Below are 16,003 nucleotides of genomic sequence, written 5' to 3'. Positions count from 1 at the left end.
AGCTGACTCTATGCGCTGGACAGGACATTATCCGAATTCTGTTCAGAGTAAAGTAATCGTGGAGGAATTTTTGTGTTTTCTGCTGTAAAGAAAAAATAAATAAAGCATTACTTCGATGAAATGTAGAGAATCAGTTTTCTACGGGGAAAATGAGTGTTTATGAGTATTTTCAGGTGTGAGCTTTTATTTGTATCTCTAAAATTTGATTTTTTTTGTTAGTTTTGATTTTGTCAAGTCATATGAAATTACAAAAAAAAAAATCTATAAGAGTGTTTGTTTTTATTTTAGAAATAATTATTAACTTACCAATTTTAATATACAAATATAAATAATTATTATTTCTATTTATTACTCGATAATTCCGATTTTGTATATAAAAATGAATAAAATTATTTAATTAATTACTTTTTTTTCATTAACATCAATAGTCTTAATGTATCATGAACAACTGTATAATTTTTTTTTATAAACTTCGGTTTGAGCTAAATAACAAAATAGTTCATTAGAGACTAGAATGTCATAAGATGTTACTTTTACTCCTTATTGAGGCGTGTATATATATATATATATCAATAAAATTAAAAAAAATTAATTTGAAAAGATAGTTTGTGTGATTATAATGCTTTTTTTTGTTACATCTCATTTTAAATCGGGACGGGACGAGGATTTTTTAGAATGCATCTCACTCGGGATTAATCCCGGTTGGGACGGGACGGGACAAATCTCACTTTCCTATAAAGTTAAATAAAAACCTATATTTTTACTTTTTCATAACAAAGTAACATTTAGTAATGAAATTTAAAAAAAAAATGCATATTATGTTCAAAATATTATAATTTACCATTATTATTTGAGTTGATATAATTTTGGAGTTATTAAGAATATAAATTGGTTTCATTTTAATACAAATATATAAGAATTTTTAAGTTTTCATTAAAAGTGGGACGGGATGAAGCGGGATAGAAATTATTTGTCACACGTCACATCTCACCATTATGAAACGGGACGGGATCGGGACGAGATGAACATTTTTAAACCTCCGTCCCGTCCCTATAAATTTCAGGACGGGATCGGGATTTCCGTTTTTTATGCCCACCCCTAGGTGAAAGAGAGTAATAGAGAAAAGAGAAGAAATTGCTTATGACTAATATAAGAGAGAGATGAACTCGTTGAGTTTGGGTTGAAAGTTAAGTTCAGGACAGAGCCACAGAGGTGAGGACGAAGAGAGGAGGAGAGGAGAGTACTAAATAGCCCTTCAAAAACATGTAATTACATAGCATTAACGGTGATTTCAACGGTGTGTACCTTAATTATATAGAACTTCTAATGTCACATACCATTGTGATATATATGAAAGTAAATTCACCGTAACTCTCAGTGGTCTATATCACATGTATTGTTCTTAAAATTTTCACTTTTATAAATATTTAATACGGATGTATATCAGTGCCTAAAAACTCGAGAAGTATCAACTCACCAATAACAGAAGAAAGAGCATTTAAAGACAACTTAGTGCGTTTTGTAAACATAAGCTATATGTGATTCAAAACTAGTCATCAATTATGTAAATGGATTTGAAGTCAGCACTAAACAATGTATACTATTAGTATTATCAAAGACATCGCCACTCTTATTATTTCCTTTAATTCCATTTTTTTCTTTCAAGAAGAGCGTCAATCAATTGATAAAAGTCAAAAAGATTACAAATTTTACATGTTTAAACAAGTTTTTTTTTAACTAGAGAGATTTTTAAATACACACATTATATCTCTTAATACACATTACTTTATTTTAATTTTCATATAATCTGATGTAAGTATGTTAAATGACTATAATAGACATTATTATTGGAAAAGAAAAAAGAGGAAACAAAAAAGAAAAACTGAATTTAGGGCTTGTTCGGTAACATTTTACGAAATAGTTTTTCAAAATTACTTTATTAAAATGAAAACGTTGAATTAAAGTTTGTATTTTTTCAATTAAAGAATGTGTTCGGTATATTTTCTAAAAACAAAAACTATTTTACATTGACCGATTTGAATAGCTTCGTAACTTTCTCTTACTTGATCAATTGTCTGATGTAAAGCAATCAAAGATACCTAACCCAACCGTCCATGGATATTATGTTCACTTTTAACTCTGAAGTACGTCTTCAACTCCATGTACATGACTATCATTCATCTTCTCAAGCAAACCTAATAGAGAATAGAAAGACTTGTCTTACTCTCATTCCATACAAACACATGTCAGGCAACCTCTATTCCACGCTCTCTGATACTCTAAATTAAGCACATACACATTTATATAAAATCTATCATTTTAATGTTTATAATTAGACCATATCTCAAACCAGGAGTATAGATTGGTGAAAGTTTTTGCTGTCCTTCATTACACATACTTAACTCGAGGATTCTTTGTTCAAATTTCACTCCAATATTTATCAATTCGATCTGCAACCCATATAAGATCGAAGAGAAAAGCAACAACTCATGGAGAAACTTGCAGGTGGTACCACATTCCAAGCATATGTATGCATAATTGTAGTTCTAGTAGATATATGCAAAAATAAAGGAGATTGGCTATGATAATCAACCTGCAGAGAACAGAGGATTGTAGGTCGAAAAAGAAAATCTGAGAACTAGGTAGGGATCGATGGTGATCGAGCACGACTGTAAAATTAAAAATTTCCATTTTAATTAGAGTACAATGTTCTCCGAAAAGTCAAAAACAATGAAAATGAGCCAAAGACGTTTCTAAAATTAATACGGACCTTATGAGTTGTATCATGAAAATGGTTTTCCTTGTTTTTGGGTTTTAACGCACCAAACACTTAATTATTATGTTGAATTATGTTTTCATAATACATTGTAAGTTGGTGTTTTGAACTTGGTGCGACTAGGCCCAAAGCCAATCGAGGAACGATTCAAGATTGACCTTATCGTGATGAACTTGACTATAACAACAACAAGTTGACCCTGTCGTGACGAGTTTGACTGTAACAACAGCAAATCGAACTCACAAGGATGAAACTTACAGGAGGCGTGGTAAGGGAGTTGGGTGCTTGTGAGTCAATAGAGATGAGATTGCATGATTTGGTGAGGATTAAGGCAAGGTGGGTGATGGTTTGGGTATGAGAGACGAGGCATGCTCTTTTTCTTGAAGCTACTGGGTTTTTCTGGGTTTGGATGATATGGTCTACAACAACAACTACCGCCCTCTTTATAGTGGAACTGGGAAAGGAACGAAAGCCTCAAGGACCGTTGGTTTCTGGGATTCTTCTTCATCTTGTCGGAGGGAGAGACTGGTATAGGGGCGGCGGTGACATAGCGGTAGGCCGATGTTGCTCAGACCTTGATTTTCTAGGTTCCTTAAATCACGCTCTAAGAGATGAGAGGGTTGGAAATTGGAGAGATTTTAGAGGGATTTGCGCGTGATTTCTTCTTCAGGATTCTCTAGTGCTGCCGGAATTAGTCAAACACCAGTCCCAGCTGTAAAAGAATTGAACGTGTTTTCCACAATGGGGAAAAAGTAGCTAACTGTATATGGGTCATGGGTCATGGGCCATATGATGGGTTTTTGGGTCAGAAATGGGCTTGGGCTTCATTAGGTTGAAGATCCATTTCTCTACTAGCCCAATATCGAAATTAAAGCTACATAATGTATGAATTTTGGTTCCCAAGCCCAAAATTTGCTTATGTACTATATTTCGACAATGGGCCTCAAAACTTCTGTTACCTTCCATACCACAACCCTCGTGTAAGCCCCAAACGTAGTTTGGGCCTACGTGAATTGCATGTGGATTGCATGTAAAAAGCGTGGTTGCCGCGTCAAATTACGGTTATGAATCGGATGAGTCTCCTTCTTTTGGGCCGTCTTGGGCCCAACAAAGCCCAATGTATTACTCTAAGCTCCATGATTCACAAGCGCAAAGAAACGTGGAAATTTGGGTATCAACATATAGAAAACGTGATTACAATATTGTACCGAACGCGCCCTTAGACGTCTTTATTTCTATACTTCAGACGTCTTTATTGAGTTCGTTCTATACTATCCCTGCTCCATAAGTCATAAACTGAGTCTTAGCTATTAAGATAATTATATGAAGGACCTTATATAAATCCTTCCATTGAGGTATGTGTTCTATTTTCAAACTGATTGATGGCATAGTAGAATTTTTTTAATTTTTTTGATACAGATGACATAGTTGAATAGAGACGTTGGATTACAAGACTTCACTACTGAATAATAAGTTCCTATATGATCAAACGTTTCTAACAAAAAAGTTAAACATTTGAAAAAGATTTATGTTAGCTAAATTATAATTATACTAAATAATAAAATATTTCATGATATATAGATAAATTGTAATTTTGGTACTTTAGGGTGTGCATTTAGAGAAGAATTGACATAAAATGTTAGATTTGTAGTGTATTACGAAGTATGTATGTATTAAGATAAACGAGGTGTGTATTTAAAATTTTTCTTTTAAATAGTCTTATATGATGCAAAAGAGAGTTAAAGTTAGTAATCCTTTAACAATGCTATCAGCTCGATTTTTATATTGAGATATGAATCTCATTTGAAATATGAGGCCTTATGAATGGGTTTATAAAAGTTTTGGACATTGCTTTAATTTTACTTCGAATAAGGCTCGTCGTGACTTGTGAGAGGTTATAATTGCTTGACCAGGCATAAGACCTTGTATTGGAGACTAACTATAGGAGATCACTTGGTAGTATAGTAACTATAGTTGTTCATCTAAGAGCGCAACTATGTACTACCAAAGCCACATCCTCACAACTTTTTCCTCAATAGCAGTTGAATCACTTGAATGTTCTACAATCAAATTGCGAAAGATTTAAAAAAATGAAAACTATAATCAACTAATGTATTCTATTATCGTACATGCATGTTTGCAACAATGTACCAACATACTGTATTAAGAACAAAAGGCAAAAGAAACAATAGATCAATATTCAATAAAGCCAGCCATCATCGGATATGTTGACAGTAGCGTAACTGCGGCTACTGGAACATATAGGCCCGACCGATCGGCCCACGCACCACCCACTAACACCGACTCCCGGTCCAGCCCATAAGTCTAAGTAGAACAGTTAGTAGAGGTGGTATTATGACAGCATAAAAGAGGCCAAGAGTGCCACATCAGCTGGTCATTGATCCCACATCGAAGACATCTCAAAGAATGGTCCTTTCAAGGGTTATAAAGAAACCGCTTGCACCTTTGGAAAAAGGTAATGTCATTCTGACTCACCACTTACTATAACATCCTATCCTTTACCGATCGACTGACTTAAGCTTCGGAATGGAATAGTCCGGTAACATCGGATATATTTCCAGAACTGAGTGATTCTAATATAGGCCTTGTAGGATCAGAAGAGAAAAAGTTGTCAACGATTTCGATACAGAAATATTTGGCGCCGTCTGTGGGAAAAGATACAACAAGCCACGATTCTACAATGACATAAGAGGAAATTGTACCAATACGGGGAGGGAATGATGGTTCAACTGCTAGGATATTGGATTTTTCTCTTGAGCCTTGGGATCAAGGAGGGCGACCACGGAGGAAAAGGAAGACCAACGGGAAGTGGTATTCCTGGACCAGGAGATAGGGATGAGGTAGTGGAATAAATGGATAGAATGAGGGTAGTGTTAACTGGATGAAAATAAAGAAGGAATAGGAAAACTGCATGCAACAATCGATTTAGTTGCCTACTTATAGTCTATTTGGAGTGATAAAAGTTCACATGAATGGATCTATACTTCACATTATGTCCAAGGATATTTAGAAACATAACCACCAATTCTTCAATAGATACGTGCTTTGTTCTTCGCAATCTACCTTTGTCATACAACACTTGACAAAGTCTTGAAAAACCATACTTACTAACTCTCAAGTTCTCCATACACTCAACTTCAGATCCACATAATCGATCCATATAGAATTATCTATGTACATTCCAGTCAGGCAATGGCTATTTAATTATGAGTAACCTATAATGATACCAACCTACTACTGCTGCTATAAATCCAGTTACATTAACAAAAAAGGATTTCATTTGGTCTAGACTATCCTCCTCATCCTCAGTCTCTCTCTCTCTTCCCCCTCCTCCTCATACTCGTCTCTAGCACGCTTACAACAAAGATCCATCTTAAATCCTAGGACATGCACAACTGCACCCACAAGAATAAAACTTCAATCAAATAAAGAATGACTGATACATTAACGACTGTACACAAAGGATAGTGAAAGAAAGAATGAAAGAAAATGCATTAACAATGAAATGAATCTATACCATAATCTTATATCAATAACAACATTTATCATTCATATAGGAACCTATTAATTAACTAATACTAGGATGTTGATCATAATGTACTGTTACTGTAACTTATTGATACTAATGTTACTGATAACAATTATGCGAGTGAAACAAGAACAGAAAAATATTGAAGAAAGTGAAACTCTAGCTAGCTATATTTAGCATACTTGAGGATCTCCCTAGCTAGCTATAGCTTTCAGTAGATGTGATAATATGTATAAAATGTATTGAACAACATATGGAGACTCTACACAATAAATGAACATAAAATGAATTCATCTACAACATATTTCCAAAAAAAATTGAACCCGGAGTCAGTAAGGTACAATGTGATGAAAAACTATTGTCAATATTCATTCAACTTCTAATGTATATACATGATAAAACGAGCAACTAACCATACTTCGCCATTCAATTTCTGTGATATATATTTGCCTATTTGGCCTATTAAGAGTTTGCTTAAAATAGTTCTAATGCATAAGCAGAAGCAGGTTGCACTTGCTTGGTTTACAATATGACAAGAAAGACAAGGAGATCAAAATAAGGGTGCACTGGGTAGTCTTGGAAACCTAACATCTTGATTAATCCTATTCAAAAAGATGAAGGTCATAAACACACATTATCGAGCAAGTAAAGAATATCAATAATGCAGTACTAATCTTGAACATTAATGCAAGAATATTAATGTATGGTATAAAATCTACACTAACATCAACAAAAAGCTGAAAATCTCATAACAATCTCATCAATACAATCTAACAAAATGTGATTCAATTATTGTATACAAGCATCAACTCTACATCCATTAAGTACATCAAGGGTTCTACATGAATCTAAACCAAGTTAAATGATTCAATTACTTCTAAATAGACAATACTCACTTTAGTCTTATTTTTCTAACTAGATAATATAGTAAATTGCAAAATACGATATGCACAGGAAAACAGAAAACTTAAGCAAATTTATATCTGTTACTAGAGTTGGTATTGCTAGTTTAAGAAAGCACGAGCATGAGCAAAAAACATGAAAGTTGTATGTTCATATCCTATATATTTCCCTTGGTTGTATACTAGTAGTATAACCAACCTACCTAGATTTTACAATAAATTTACAAGTACTGGTTTTGCAGAGGGCATGAAGGATTGAAGAAGAGATTAAAATGCTTCAGTCCAAACTAAAACGTATGGATGAAGGCATAGCCTTTAATGCAAGTGGACAAAGACTGCGAGAGCTCAAGGGAAAAAGGTTTAAATTACTGATGAACATGAGAGAGCAAGGTGTATATCACAACTTCTTCTTTCTTCTTATTTAATTGACCTGAATTTCTGCAAGGTTACATGACTTTTATGTCTCCCATCAATGCAGGGTACTTGGGAACTTGGCATGAGCTTACATGCAGTAAGGCAATTACACTACTGGCGAAGAATATTAAAAGTTAGTTTCATATATTATACTTCATATAACTACAGATGATATATTATATCTTTTTATTCGTTATTTTTCTTGATGAAATATTTTTAGTATTCATGACATGCTCTGTTCTTTAACATTTTTTTTAGGAATGCTCTAGCACTGGAGCTAGATAAGAACAAGTAGTGCAACTTAGCAGTCTGCTTGATGTGCATGAACAGAATAACAGAAGCAAGACATCTTCTTCAAGCTGTAAGAAATTCATCTGGAAAATAGATAGGCTATGAATTGGTCGTATCTATGAAAGTAAAACATTGATTTCATCTACTAATAGTTCCTCTTTGCAAGCTAAGTACATATTCTAGAGTTTCATATCATAAATATACATTCCACTCAAACAACCAACCCACGACATGCATTGAATCATTTTAACTTGGAAAATGGTGTAAAGTGTGATTCTAAAGACAACATGAATGAAAACTCATGACCAAAATCTCGAGCAAGTAAATAATATCAAAAATACAGTGCTAATCTTGAACTTAGACTATAAGACTAGGCTTATTGTTCCAAAAATGAAAATAGTTCTCCAAGAAACGCAAATCCAAACCAAAAATGGGGCATCTGCAGCTAACCCAGTTGAAGAAATCACTTAAATCATGATTCAAATAAAAGAAACACAAGCTAGCAACCAATGAAATCAAATTGAAAAACTGAACTATAACCAAGCACATATGAAATCGATTAAATTAGAGATGGAAAAGATACCCAACTCAGCAATTTAACTCTAGAATACAGAGCGAAATGAAAGCTCAAGGTGGAGATTAAACCTGAAGACAAACGATGCCAAGAGTAGAGAGAGCCATAAATCGAGACGGGCTCTTGACGAAATGGAATTTCAGAATTCTACCTATTGAGGCGGAACTCTGGGCAAGACGGTTTCTATTGAGAAATTCTTTTTAATATCCCTCATTAAAAACCCGGGTATTCAAAGTTCCTCCTTGTTTTTTTTTGCCAAACAAGAGATTTTTCCACGTGGGATTTGAAATCCCTTCAAAATGTCATCTCCCTCTTTCCAAACACTCTCTTAGATTGAGGTGTGTTGTAACACATTGAGGTAACAGTGACATCACTTAGTGTTGAGTTGGCAATTGATTAACCTAGGTTAGTTGACATTCTTTATAGGTTAGAATTCTGATCCGACTCAAACAACTTGAGTCATCATCAGGGGTATCCCGTTTTCACTAGTGATTTTGGCTCAAGTCATTTGAGGAGATCGGGCTGAGTGGCTGACACGTCTAGTTTTTGGGTCAATATTTATTGAAAGGGTGACACTGTTTTGATCACCTTGGCATCAATTAGCATAAGTTTTTATTAGTATTATCAAGAGTAATAACATAAAATGGTACCTAAATTATTGTCAAAGACACTTTTTAGTACCCACGAATTTTATTACCTGAAATAGTACATAAACTTGTACTATTACCAAATTTGGTACCTCTATTAACTTTTCTGTTAAATTGATATCGTGACATGTATTTAGAAGGGCAAAATGATTTATACACAATTCTTTATTTCATCTCTCCCTATTGTTTTTTAAAAAATTCCTCCAAAATTCTCACAAATCACCAAATTGATTGCAAATTTGATGGACTTGATAAATCATACATATATTATTTGTGAATTTATTTATTTAAATGAAATTTGTAAATTTAAGATGAAAATCAACTCTTGTAAGACTACCTAACACAAGTTTTAGTATAAATATTTTAAAATAATTTTTTATCCATTACTATTTTGGTCAAAAAAGTCAAAATACATGCCACATAATTGATTTAACGGAAAAACTAACAGATGTATTATATTTGGTAACTATGTAATAATTTAGGTACTATTTCGAGTAACAAAAATTCTTAGGTACCAAACAATACATTTCAAGATAATGCAGGTACCATTTTGAGTTTTTACTCATATGAATGCTATTTTGATTGAGTCTAGACATATGATGAAGAACTACATCAACATTTGTGAAGTAGAGAATCGTCTATGGTGCAGCGCTGCATACCATACATACCGAATCAGACGGTAGATAGATGGTGTCTTAAAATACACGTGGGGTCCGTGTGGTGTATGAATGATGTATTAGAGGTATGTATGGTATGCAGCGCTGCACCATAGAATTTCCCATGAAGTAGTACTCAAAACTCTCATATCCCGGGGAGGACTTGTATCACCGAAAAAATACTACACACAAATAACTCACATTGGAAATTTGTTGTCTAGCAATTCAAGATTTGGAATGTCTGTAGTCTTAACAAGAATTATTGACATATAATAATAGTTGATATTGTCATATTTCTACTATTATAATTGAAAGTCTTTTTTTTGTGTCAACAACTTCACTAATTTTTTGAACTCTCCAAAAGACCCATTATCTTAGACAAAATAGATGGAGAAAAAATATATTTACTAAGGTTGATAATGTAAATAACAAGAAAACATAACAATTAGAAGAAAAGAAATATAGACTTGGGAGAGTAGAGAGATGGTTTTACGGACACGTTCAATTATAACTGTCTTTATTTCATTGCGAGTGGAACGCCTGTGCGGTGGGCTAGTTAGTACAAACCGACCTTGAGGTCCGTCGGCACTCGGCAGTTAATGCATAACAAGGAAACAAGCATCTCTCAATAAGTCAATTGTCACAAAACTGCCATTGCTTTGGTCCGAAAACAAAACTCTCAAGCTTGACTCTGTTAGAATTATACATCGGAATAAGATACGTAAACTACCGCATCATGAATCCATGATGGTGAATCTTAGTGCAAATTTATACAATCCTTTTCCAACCGGCAGTTGAAGAAGAGGAAAGGAAACTCCTGAACACACAAACACACGTTCATCTTTTAGCGTTTTAGTTAATCACTGATCAATTACATCATACCATTTCAGTTCCCTATTATATATAATTGAATTTTCTTTCAGAAAAATAAAAAGCGAGTCAAGCACTCTAAACCAGCTAGTCCCCAAGTCGTCGCTAAGCTTGACAAAATTGGCCGGCCTTCTTTGACCCGTCAGGCCTGTCCTTTCTCCTCTTTCATATCAAACCCACCAAGCTTTTCACACATATTTCCCAATTCTGTACTTCAATTTGTGGGTGTTTTAAGACTGTACGTGTGTGGGAACCGGATTAGTTGTTGACCTTGAAGTCTTCGTCTTTGTGGAAAAGAGGGAAGCTTTGCTGTTGATTCAAGAACCCTTCTTCGGGTTCCTTGATTCTTCTGTGCTTGCTGCTAGTGAACTATCCCAGGTGGGTTCTTTATATTTTTCCCAAAGTTTTGAACTTTATCTGGATTATTGAGTTTATTAACTTGGGTTGATTCAATTGGATCAAGCAAGAATCTTTTATGGATGTTGAGACTTGGTCAACTTAGTTGGATCAAGTATGGCTTTGCTGAACTTGCCATATGTCTGTATTGCTCTTTAGTTTGGGAATTTGTAGGTTGATCAATCACGTTGTTGCTTTTTACTTCTGTTTATGAATATAAATTGGGTTTTGTTTCTTGTGTTGCTACTTAATTTGTTACCTAAATTGGTTTTACTAAAAGCAGAATGTTTGTGTTTTAATTGGGTTCTTTATGTGTGCCTTTGAATTTGTTTCAGGTTTCAGTGTTTCCTGATGCTCTGGTTGGTAGGTTCAGTATCTTGAATTCTGTTATCACCAAGTTGTAACTTAGGTGATTGGGATGGCTTGCTTATGGCGTATGTCGAGCGGCCAAGATCTTGGCATTTTTGTGCTATTGTTATTGCTTAGTTGTAGGTTCAGCCACGGTGTTGAGAGTGATATACATTGCTTGAAAAGTATTAGAGCAGCATTGGAGGACCCTTTAGACATGTTAAGCTCTTCATGGAATTTTAACAACGGCACCGAAGGTTTCATCTGTAACTTTCTTGGAGTGGAGTGTTGGCACCCTCACGAGAGCAAAGTTTTAAATATCAAGCTTGGGGATTTGGGACTCAAAGGCCAGTTTCCTCGTGGAGTAGCGAATTGTACAAGCTTAACAGGATTAGATCTCTCGAGTAACAACCTCAGTGGATCTATTCCTGAGGATATTGATCATTTGACCGCTTACATTACGTCGCTTGATCTCTCTTCCAACAGCTTCTCAGGGACAATTCCCAGGAATCTCTCCAATTGTACTTTCCTGAATGTCCTTAAACTTGACAGCAACAAGTTGACGGGTCAGATTCCTCCAGAACTCGGTCAGCTCAGTAGGATTAAAACATTTAGTGTGGCCAGCAATCAACTATCTGGGCCAGTTCCCAACTTCGGCGCTAAGGATGCTTCAATCGGAGCGGATAGCTATGCAAACAATCCTGGACTCTGTGGATCACCTTTAAAAAGTTGTCAGGCAGCTGCCAAGAAGTCTAACAGTGTAGTTATAGTAGCAGCAGGTGTTGGGGGTGCAACTTTTGCAGCATTTGTTGTGATTATAGGTTTGTTCTTCTTCATGCGTAGAGTGTCTGCAAGGAAGAAGGAAGAGGACCCTGAAGGGAACAAGTGGGCAAGGATTTTGAAGGGAACTAAAGGAATCAAGGCAAGCTAATACAGAAAATCTCGTAGTAAAAAAATTCATAATTTTCATATGATGGTAGTTTGGTTAATTCTGTTCTCTCACTTTGACGTCTATCTCTATTCTCTCTGTCTGAAAGTATGTTAACATTTTAGGAAAGTATGATGGTTCCATAAATTGCTTAGTTAAGAAAAATTCAGTTTTATTATTAGTATTATGAGCTTTATTGCATCATAACAAGCTAGTTTACTTCAGGTTTCCATGTTCAAGAAGTCGGTTTCTAAGATGAGACTGAGTGATCTCATGAAGGCTACCAACAATTTCAGCAAAGACCATATCATTGGCTCAGGGAGAACTGGAACTGTTTACAAGGCAGTGCTTGATGATGGTACCTCGCTTATGGTCAAGAGGTTGCAGGAATCTCAATCCTCTGAGAAAGAGTTTCAATCTGAGATGTCTACTCTGGGTAGTGTAGAACACCGTAACTTGGTTCCTCTTTTGGGTTTTTGTGTTGCAAAAAAGGAAAGGCTTTTGGTGTATAAGCACATGCCTCATGGGACTCTGCATGACCAGCTACATCTCGTGGAAGCTGATGGTGCCAAGATTATGGACTGGCCTACCAGGCTAAAAATTGGGATAGGAGCAGCCAGAGGATTAGCGTGGCTCCATCATAACTGTAATCCTCGAATTATCCACCGAAACATAAGCTCCAAATGCATCTTGCTGGATGTAGATTTTGAGCCGAAGATTTCTGATTTTGGCCTCGCTAGGCTCATGAATCCAATTGATACACATCTGAGTACATTTGTGAATGGGGAATTTGGAGATCTGGGTTATGTTGCTCCCGAGTATACAAGAACTCTAGTGGCCACTCCGAAGGGCGATGTTTACAGCTTTGGAACCGTTCTTCTTGAGCTGGTTACTGGTGAAAGAGCTACCCATATCTCTAAAGCTCCAGAAGATTTCAAAGGAAACTTGGTGGAATGGATCTTGCAGCTCTCAAGCAGATCTCAACTCGCAGATGCGATTGACAAATCCTTGATTGGAAAGGGTGTCCATGAGGAGGTTTTCCAGTTCCTTAAAGTTGCTTGCAACTGTGTGGTGCCTACCGCCAAGGAGAGGCCGACCATGTTTGAAGTGTTCCAGCTTCTACGAGCAATTGGACAGAAATATAATTTCACAATTGAAGAGGAGATGTCGACACCTTCAAATACTGCTGATTGTGCAGGAGAACTGATTGTTGCTCGGGAAATGATGGAGATTAATTGAAAAAGGTATGGAAGAGTATTCTAGTATGTGGGCATTACCCTTTTGTAATTATCTGTTTTGTCTGTTAAAAATAAACATATCATTACATATATATTATTATGCTGGAGTAATTTATAGATGGGAAATTTTCTTTAACCACTAGAGCTGCACTATGCTTTAGTTAGTGTTTCAACCTGTTTTTTTTCTTGACATACAACTGTAAAATCAGTATTATAACCATTGGATGTGTACTTTAAGTCACTTATATCGGACTTGTTTGATAGTATTTGTTTGGACTTTAAATTTGCCTTTTGTCATCACATATGCACGTGATTACTTGTAAGTTTTGGATATTGGTTTAGTTGATGCATTACTTCCTATGCAAGAAATTTTTGCTACTCGTGTTGATCTATGCATTCGTTCTGTTCCAAAGGCTACATTCTATCAATGAGTGTACCCACTATAGCTGTAAATGTATGATTTTGTCTGATATAAGTAACATTGGACTTATCTATTCAAGATTCTTTTCCCTTAGTATTTGTTTTTGTAATAAGATGGACTATTTATATTGTGCGCATTTGAACCCTTGAAAATGCTAGATTAATTGTGCGTATTCCCTATGTCTCTATATTCTTTGGATGCATTCTTATTTGAATCCAAGGCAATGGTAATATGATTAAAGCTTCCCAGCTTGACTTCTCAATTTTTTGTCTGATTCCAGGTCGAACCTTGTGTTCTTGCTGTTTCTTAACTTCAAAATGTCATAAACTGATCAAACCCTAATGCCTATCCACTGATTCTTTTTCCTGGCTCATCTTCAACTATGTGTATGTCATGCATTCTCTTTCTAGCTATAATACTGCATCACCGAAATACTCACAAGACATGATGGGAACTATTGTGATACATAGCAGATAAAATTTGTGAAATAAAGATTTCGTTCTTCTGCTCCATTGGAAAATTTGGTGTTCCTGTTTTTTTTTACACGACTTCCAGAAAATCCATCCGGTAATTCATGCTCATCAATAGGTTTAGAATTGTGCAAGTGTTATCCCTGACCAAACCGCATGGCCATGAGAGTCCAAACTTTCAATGGCTCGCGGGTTAGCATTTCATAACTAAACGTGAAGTTCTGTTCAGTTGCTTGTATATAGTTAAAACCTCTGTAAAACCGGTGCACGCACATCTTACAATTGCATCTTGAATTCTCATCAATTAGATCTTAGTGCTTAACTGGTATTTCACAGACGAAGCTTGTACTTAGCTTAGATAGAAGTATGCATTCATCAGATATGTAGCCCACATTCTGCTGAAACAAACCCAGTTTGTACGTTCTGATTTTATCCTGTCTTTTTCTGCAGGGTAAGGCTAGGGTGTGTTAATGCTATGCATTAATATTATTTTAAAGTTCCAAAATGCTCCATTCTTTTTTCGCTAGGGTGTGTTCCATTCTTGCTGATATCTCTAGAAGCATTCTCTATATTACGTTAATTGATAACTCGACTAACAAATCCTCTTGGCTGCGGTGGACCTCTGAAGAGTTGCATGCCGATGATCGGCGGAGAAGACATGAGAGTACGTATCAGCGAATATGTACGTATTATATGACAAAAATATTTACAAATACGACAACTAATTGAGTCATAGAACTATATCAATGGTAGTTACACAAAATATAACCTTGTTTTTTTTTAAGGAACATATAACCTTGTTTACTACCCCTACAAGTGTTTTTGATCAAGTACTACCCCTACAGCTACAAGTTGAACACATTTTAATTTATCTCCATCTCTACTACAATAAGTAGAAGCCCTCTTTTAGAGTCTACAACTTTATTAATTTTTTAAAATTCCTACATCACCCATGACATGTTTAAAATTTACATTAATAAAAGAAATTAATGAGGGTTAATACTGTAAATTAATAAGAAAATAATAGTAAAAGAAAAAAAAAACTGCCCAAACTCACTACCACAACACAAATGGGGCCAAAAACCATACAACACGCGGGGCAGTTGCTAGTATTAGTAGTGTGTAAAGCATCAACTGGATATAGTAATTTGTCTATCAATGTTGTAATTTAATACCTTGTAAAAATTGTTCAAGTACACTAAATTGAGTGTATGATCAACCCAGTATCATAGCACAGTTAGCACTTGGCTCTTGTTGGTAACAATCCTTATGATTCTGTTCGTATTTTGATCAGACTGAAGCCATCGTACCTCAAGCCTAGCTCAAGGGGGAACGGTTTAAAATGAAAATTGATAGAGGAACTAATTTGTTTAATTTTACATGAGGTTTAACAATTTACGTCCTCACCAAAGAATGTGTAGCTAATTTTAAACGGAGCGATATCAAACATTCTTTTTTTTTCTTTTGAAATTAAGGGCGGTAGCAAACATTCAAGAATTCATGTAATTAACGTACAGTCTGT

General features: G+C 35.2%; 1 protein-coding gene across 2 annotated transcripts; it reads left to right on the top strand.

The window, feature by feature from the left end:
• Positions 1-10,773: 10,773 nt before the first annotated feature.
• On the top strand, positions 10,774-13,968 carry LOC126784866 (probably inactive leucine-rich repeat receptor-like protein kinase At5g48380). Of its 2 annotated transcripts, none has more exons than XM_050510394.1 (3): positions 10,774-11,058; positions 11,412-12,346; positions 12,578-13,968. In XM_050510394.1, exons 2-3 carry the CDS (start codon positions 11,495-11,497, stop codon positions 13,589-13,591), a joined length of 1,866 nt encoding a protein of 621 aa, XP_050366351.1. In that variant the 5' UTR covers positions 10,774-11,058; positions 11,412-11,494; the 3' UTR covers positions 13,592-13,968. The 2 variants fall into 2 exon arrangements, with proteins under 2 accessions (XP_050366351.1, XP_050366352.1); XM_050510395.1 differs by lacking the exon at positions 10,774-11,058 and adding an exon at positions 11,123-11,191.
• Positions 13,969-16,003: the final 2,035 nt, after the last annotated feature.

Source organism: Argentina anserina, chromosome 2, assembly GCF_933775445.1.
Source record: "Argentina anserina chromosome 2, drPotAnse1.1, whole genome shotgun sequence".
Lineage (NCBI taxonomy): Eukaryota > Viridiplantae > Streptophyta > Magnoliopsida > Rosales > Rosaceae > Argentina > Argentina anserina.
The sequence above is the reverse complement of the archived record's forward strand: the minus strand, read 5'-3'. Positions and strand labels throughout refer to the sequence as shown.